The sequence below is a fragment of the Salminus brasiliensis genome, chromosome 11, assembly GCF_030463535.1.
Source record: "Salminus brasiliensis chromosome 11, fSalBra1.hap2, whole genome shotgun sequence".
Taxonomy (NCBI): Eukaryota; Metazoa; Chordata; class Actinopteri; order Characiformes; family Bryconidae; genus Salminus; species Salminus brasiliensis.
This window is the reverse complement of record NC_132888.1, coordinates 221,019-228,518: the sequence shown is the minus strand read 5'-3', so window position 1 is coordinate 228,518 and position 7,500 is coordinate 221,019. Positions and strand designations below refer to the sequence as shown.

General features: G+C 47.6%; 1 protein-coding gene across 1 annotated transcript in view; it reads left to right on the top strand.

Annotated features, from left to right (window-relative positions):
• gyg1a (glycogenin 1a) overlaps nucleotides 1-6,656 on the top strand; it is a 10,155-nt gene extending 3,499 nt beyond the window's left edge. The window contains exons 4-7 of the mRNA XM_072691200.1: nucleotides 1-77; nucleotides 3,346-3,472; nucleotides 4,695-4,911; nucleotides 5,405-6,656. The exon at nucleotides 1-77 is cut by the window's left edge and continues 86 nt beyond it. Of these exons, the coding sequence (XP_072547301.1) occupies nucleotides 1-77; nucleotides 3,346-3,472; nucleotides 4,695-4,911; nucleotides 5,405-5,581 (598 nt within the window). The 3' untranslated portion in view covers nucleotides 5,582-6,656. The remainder of the gene's footprint in view (nucleotides 78-3,345; nucleotides 3,473-4,694; nucleotides 4,912-5,404) is intronic.
• The last annotated feature ends 844 nt before the right edge of the window (nucleotides 6,657-7,500 follow it).

Below are 7,500 nucleotides of genomic sequence, written 5' to 3'. Positions count from 1 at the left end.
AGTGTTTGTGTTCCGGCCGTCCATCGAAACGTACGAGAAGCTGCTGACCTTCTCCACTGAGAACGGCAGCTTTGATGGTGAGCAGCTCACAGCCTTCACTCACTATTATACTGAATACTTAACTGTAATACAGTACAGGAAGCGTAGGGGGCGCTCTATAATGCTCTATAATGATCATATGATCCACACGCTCATTCTGACAGACTGTAATACACTACAGGAAGAGTAGGGGGCGCTCTATAATGCTCTATAATGTTCATATGATCCACGCGCTCATTCTGACAGACTGTAATACACTACAGGAAGCGTAGGGGGCGCTCTATAATGCTCTATAATGCTCATATGATCCACACGCTCATTCTGACAGACTGTAATACACTACAGGAAGCGTAGGGGGCGCTCTATAATGCTCTATAATGATCATATGATCCACGCGCTCATTCTGACAGACTGTAATACAGTACAGGAAGCGTAGGGGGCGCTCTATAATGCTCTATAATGATCATATGATCCACACACTCATTCTGACAGACTGTAATACACTACAGGAAGCGTAGGGGGCGCTCTATAATGCTCTATAATGATCATATGATCCACGCGCTCATTCTGACAGACTGTAATACACTACAGGAAGAGTAGGGGGCGCTCTATAATGCTCTATAATGTTCATATGATCCACGCGCTCATTCTGACAGACTGTAATACACTACAGGAAGCGTAGGGGGCGCTCTATAATGCTCTATAATGCTCATATGATCCACACGCTCATTCTGACAGACTGTAATACACTACAGGAAGCGTAGGGGGCGCTCTATAATGCTCTATAATGATCATATGATCCACGCGCTCATTCTGACAGACTGTAATACAGTACAGGAAGCGTAGGGGGCGCTCTATAATGCTCTATAATGATCATATGATCCACACACTCATTCTGACAGACTGTAATACACTACAGGAAGCGTAGGGGGCGCTCTATAATGCTCTATAATGTTCATATGATCCACGCGCTCATTCTGACAGACTGTAATACACTACAGGAAGCGTAGGGGGCGCTCTATAATGCTCTATAATGTTCATATGATCCACACGCTCATTCTGACAGACTGTAATACACTACAGGAAGCATAGGGGGCGCTCTATAATGCTCTATAATGATCATATGATCCACGCGCTCATTCTGACAGACTGTAATACACTACAGGAAGCGTAGGGGGCGCTCTATAATGCTCTATAATGTTCATATGATCCACACGCTCATTCTGACAGACTGTAATACACTACAGGAAGCGTAGGGGGCACTCTATAATGCTCTATAATGTTCATATGATCTACACGCTCATTCTGACAGACTGTAATACACTACAGGAAGCGTAGGGGGCACTCTATAATGCTCTATAATGTTCATATGATCTACACGCTCATTCTGACAGACTGTAATACACTACAGGAAGCGTAGGGGGCACTCTATAATGCTCTATAATGTTCATATGATCTACACGCTCATTCTGACAGACTGTAATACACTACAGGAAGCGTAGGGGGCGCTCTATAATGCTCTATAATGATCATATGATCCACACGCTCATTCTGACAGATTGTAATACACTACAGGAAGCGTAGGGGGCGCTCTATAATGCTCTATAATGTTCATATGATCCACACACTCATTCTGACAGACTGTAATACACTACAGGAAGCGTAGGGGGCGCTCTATAATGCTCTATAATGATCATATGATCCACACGCTCATTCTGACAGACTGTAATACACTACAGGAAGCGTAGGGGGCGCTCTATAATGCTCTATAATGCTCATATGATCCACACGCTCACTCTGACAGACTGTAATACACTACAGGAAGCGTAGGGGGCGCTCTATAATGCTCTATAATGTTCATATGATCCACACGCTCATTCTGACAGACTGTAATACACTACAGGAAGCGTAGGGGGCGCTCTATAATGCTCTATAATGCTCATATGATCCACACGCTCACTCTGACAGACTGTAATACACTACAGGAAGCGTAGGGGGCGCTCTATAATGCTCTATAATGATCATATGATCCACACGCTCATTCTGACAGACTGTAATACACTACAGGAAGAGTAGGGAGCGTTCCTATAGGGTGCTGTCAGGAACACTGGGCCTCAGTAATGAAGCCCCTCAAACACAGAAAACTCACCTTCCCAAAACGTCCCACCGGATTCAGGAACGTGAGTGTGAGTGTGAGTGTGTGTGTGAGTGCCAGTGGTTTGCATGTTGGGCAAGTTTGTATATATATATTTTTTTTTTACAATTACCATACGATTACCATAAACCACGTCCACCAATGACAAATGACCAAATGACCACCATATAAGGAAGCTGGACTGCAGCTGTTTATGTTGCAGCTGTCTCTGTAAAGTCCTGAAGGTCAGTGCTTTGTTCCTGTTATCACTCAGAGTGTTGATGATGTATAGAGGACATAAAGAGGTCAGAGGTCACAGTCAGCGTTACAACACACCCCAGCCTGTGGGGAACCGGCGAGATCCGGCAGTGCGGACCTCAGCGTCTCTGCTGCCTCTGAACTGCTGAGAGTCACTTCCACACACACTCCTACACACTGGACCTGCTGTGATTAGTAATACTAATAAAACCATGTAAACGCTGTCAGAGAGAGTGTGTGTGTGTGTGTGTGTGTGTGTGTGTGTGTGTTAAAAAAAAAGTCAGCTTTTTATCCCAGTGTATCAGATCACACACACCTCTGTCGCTGTTCACAAAGGGACATTAAAAATAGCCGTGCTGATCTGGGATCAGGTGAGACGGGCTGTTTCCGGCCGGTCAGCACTGCACCCCAGAGCTGGACTGATCCAGGTCCAGTGTTCCAGTCGAGTCCAGCAGCACACCCGGAGATGACAGAACAGGGGTCTAGGGACCGGGGTCGAGGGTGGGGGTGGGCGGGTGGTGCTCCTTTTAAATCTAGTAGACTTTATTAAATGCAGAACCTTTTAAATATATGGTTCTATATAGAACCTGTTTTAAAGAACCAAAGAACCTCTAAGGCGAAGTCTAGCTTTATTAGCTTCAGCCCTACTCTACAGTCATCCCTCCAAAGCCCCGCCCCCAAACACAGCCCCTTCCTCAGTTTTATAAAATTAGCAGCATTATTATTTTTTCAGCAGTTTAGCCACGCCCACTCAGCCTACAGCAGTTTAGCTCCGCGTAGTCCACATACAGCAATTCAGCTACGCCTACAGCAGTTTAGCTCCGCCCATCAACTTTAAGGTTTAAACTTTTTGTTTTAGTTCGATGCTGATCATCATTTGTGTGTGTGTGTGTGTGTGTGTGTGTCTCGTGCAGGTGGGGATCAGGGGCTCCTGAACAGTTTCTTCAGTGACTGGGCCACAGCAGACATCTCCAAACACCTCCCCTTCATCTACAACCTCAGCAGCATCGCCATCTACACCTACCTGCCCGCGTTCAGACAGTGAGTATCGGAGAGGTGGAGGTTTTCATATATAAATATATATATCTCTTAAATATATAATATAAACCTCTGCAGACAGTGATGCATAAAGACTCCCAGCCTATCTAGAACCTCAAGGAGGTTTAATCAGCTCACGCTCACTGCCTCGGTTCTAACAATGAAGTCCCGACCAATGGGAGAGCTGGTGTAGCTAAATCTGCCCAGATACCCCTGAGAGAACCGTCCTGATTGGACAGTTTTCGGTTTAGTTTCACAGATTTAACCCTTTCAGTTGAACACATCCTCCACGCAGTGCTGGCTGGACTGGGGGGCGTCCAGGAGAGCCCTGGAGGAACCGAGCTCTGTTCTTCAGACTAGCTCACCGACAAGATCTCACTACTTTCTTTCTTCAGAATGAGAAGCTCTTGTTTCTGCTTTTTACTGGATTTATGTTCAGCTGCTTTATCTGATCTGATGAGATCTGGAGCTTCTACTGTAGAACCCTCTCACTGCTGAGAGACGGGGGTAGAGTGATGGGGTTAGGAGACTAAACCTCAGGACAGGTCTGGTCTGATTGGGAGATGAAGGGTTAGTGATATGGTTTAAAGATCAGTGTAGCTCCTCAGAGCTCTGCTCACAGCATGAGGGGCACTTCTGATGTAATCACTGCAGTTAAAGGTGACGGGGTCACACACACAGCCGTCAGCAGTCTGTAACAGGAGCTGTGTGTGTGTGTGTGTGTGTGTGCTTTAAATAGTGTTTTATTTCGGGTTCTTTATGCAGGCTGAAAGTCCTTTCGGACACGTCTGGCACATGATCTGTTTTCCGTTAGCGCTGGTCACTGTGTTCTGGGCTGTGCTGGGCTCGGGATTCTGGTCACTAACGGTCAGTTTATGACTTAATGACCGCAGATTGCAGCCAAACACACCTGCAGAACCCTCTCAGATCCAGCACGCCGCTCCGTCAGCACTGATGTCTTTATTACTGTACACACTAAAAAGGAAAATGAACGAGGGGGGAGGAGGGGGGGGGGCAGCAGAGGGCGCTCTGTTAGAACACAACAGTAAAACAAAGGATCAGCACTAGACCTGAAAACAGACGATACGCGGTTCTTTAAAATCTGTCTGGACACTGAATTCACTCTGAACCTGCAGGACATCGTTACCCTCAGTAATGCTGCTGCTGCTGCTGTTGTTCGTTCAGTCAGATATCTAACACCACCACCCCCCCAACCTTTCTGCAGGTACGGCCACAATGCAAAGGTGGTCCACTTCCTGGGGAAGGTGAAGCCATGGGACTACGTGTATGACTCCAGCAGCAGGACTGTGAGGGGTCAGTCTCTGGACCCTGAGCTGCAGCCCAACTACCTTCTGCAGTGGTGGGAGCTATTCTCCTCTTCTGTGGTTCCACTGATGAAGGAGGAGTTCGGCTCTCAGCCCTTCTACACCGGATTAGAGGAGGTGACCCTGCACTGCAGCCGTACACACACAGTCTGTATATGTCCACATGTTTTCTGGAGCAGATCAACATCATGACCCTATTGGCTCCATGCTGCCTAATGCCAGGCAAGGGCTAGTAGAGGGGTATAAAGCCCCCCAGCATTGAGGAGCTGTGGAGCAGTGGAGGAACTGTGTTCTCTGGAATGATGGTGGAGGAGCTCCATCCAGTACTTTTGGGATAAGGTGGGGATGATGAGGTGGGGTGGTGATCATCCATCCAACATTCTGACCTCACTAACACTGTTGTCACTGAATGCAATCAAATCCTCACAGCTATGCTCCTCCTCCAGAATCTAGTAGAAAGTCTTCTTCTCTGGACAGTAGAGACAGTTACTCCAACAGAAGCAGGAGAAACTTTTTTTTTTTTTATAAACAGTGAATAAGCAGGTGTCCCAATACTTTTGTCCAATTCAGCTGTATGGATAAACTGGTCTTCTCCGCTCTCTCTCCGCAGGCTGGCTTCCATAGCGAGGCTCCTCAAACGGACTGCGGTCCTCCACTTCCACTTCCTGCTCCTTCTCAGATCACCTCTCAGGAGCGGAAGCAGAAGTGGGAGCAGGGCCAGGCGGATTACATGGGCATGGACGCTTTCACAAACATCGAGAGGAAGCTCGACTCCTTCCTGAAGTGAAGAACCCGGAACCCGTGCCACAGTCAGTTAGTTTTGTACCAGCTTCCCAACCCTGACCCTGAAGAACCCTGACCCTGCTTGTTCCGCTCATTCACCAGCCCTGCCCCAGCTGAAGGGTGTGGGTTCTCCAGGAACAGGGTTGGAAACCACAGCATTAGAGCATGAAAACACACCCGGTTCTCTAACCGGAGTGTGAACGCAGTCGGTGTATCTGTTTCCGGTGTGTGATCAGCGTGGATCCTGAGATATTTTTCTACCTGTTCTAGAAACAACTATGCAGCTCCACTAGAGAACCTCCTGCTTAGAACCCTCACTGTGACCCAGCAGTCTGGAAATACTCACGGTAGATCCCTGAGGCTGTGTTGTTCTGTAGAACCGGCTCGGTTTGTCTCTGTGGAGGAATAAACAGTGTAAACTCCCTGTCTCTCCCTCACTCTCACCCTGTGGTAAACACTCTTTTCTAAAGCCCAAATGATTGGTTCTGGGGGTCCAGAAGGTTAACATCTAGCAACACCCTGAGAATTGTTTAAGCTGCACAGTCGTGCTACACTTACACTTTTCCAGTTCATGTTTCAGATTACTAACCGTGTCCGGCTCTTCTGTAAGGTGGAACCGCATAGCAACCGCCCACTAATCCCCTAGCAACCACCTACTAATCCCCTAGTGACCACCTAGAAATGGTTTAAGCTTCTAGTTTGCAGTTCAAATCAGAGCTGTTAGAGGAGTGTGGATATGGGGAGTGAGAGGAATCCAGCTCCGACTCTGAGCTACAGAACAAGCCGGGACCTCAGAGGCTTACCATGAGTTCCCCCCAGGACTGAAGCCTCCCCTCACACTGAATTAGAGTGGAGATCTTACCTCACATCTCTCACACACGAGTTTACTGAGGCTGAACTAGACTTTAATATAGACTGTAATTATGTGCGTTAGGCTGCTGTCAGTGTGAGCATCAGGACTATTACTGTTGTTGTTATTATTGTTATACACACCTTTTCTATCCAGCTCACACATCTGCCTTCTCCAAAAGTGATGTAACTCCTGAGACTGAAGACCACAGTAAAGAGCTCGTACCCTGCTGCCCGACTCCTCCTCCTTAAACATGTTTCAGCATAAGATTCTTTGCGTATCTCCATCCATTCAGTCTACAGCAGTTAAACCCCACCCATTCAGCCTACCACAGTTTAGCCCCACCCACACTGTATAGCATATTTGCATATATCTGTGCTTTAGTCTGCTTTCAGTGTAGCAGCTTTAAAAGCAGCTCAGAGCAGAACTGGGTAACACTGAAGACACACACACACACTCTAAAGCGTGCATGTGTGTGTGTTAATGTGGAGGGGTTGTTGGTGCTCCAGCAGTGTTCACTCCCCTCCACCCAGAGCTAGAGGAGCAGGGGTGGCTTATCTGAAAGTCTTAATGAATACGGAACCGACTAACGAGGGAGAGGAGGAGTCACTTTAGCCACAAGAGCTTCACCATCCTCCTCCTCCTCCAGAACTCCACCAGCCGGACCTCCATCACCCCTGCAGAACCGCTCTGAGGAGCTCCGAGTGGAGCCCAGCCAGTATGGGCTGACGGAGCGCTGATGCTCGGCTGCCGGGTTGGAGGGTGGTGCTGCCGGGCCTCTGCTGAAGGCCTCCACTTCCTCTACAGATGTAGGAGATCAACACGGTTCAGCTGCTTCGGTCATGCACAAGCTCTGTAGTTCCATCTAGTGGTTGAAGAAGGAACTGCAGCTCTTTTCTGTTTATTTTATAGAAAAATCAGAATAATCTCTGGCTCATATTTCTGAGTTCTGTCTCGGCTGCTCTGCGTTTCAGTTCTCCTGCATGTTGCTTCCATGTCTCAGACTGGACCGGGTGACACACACGATTTCATTCCTCACAGATTCAGAATTTTGATTCTTTAGTTCACAACAA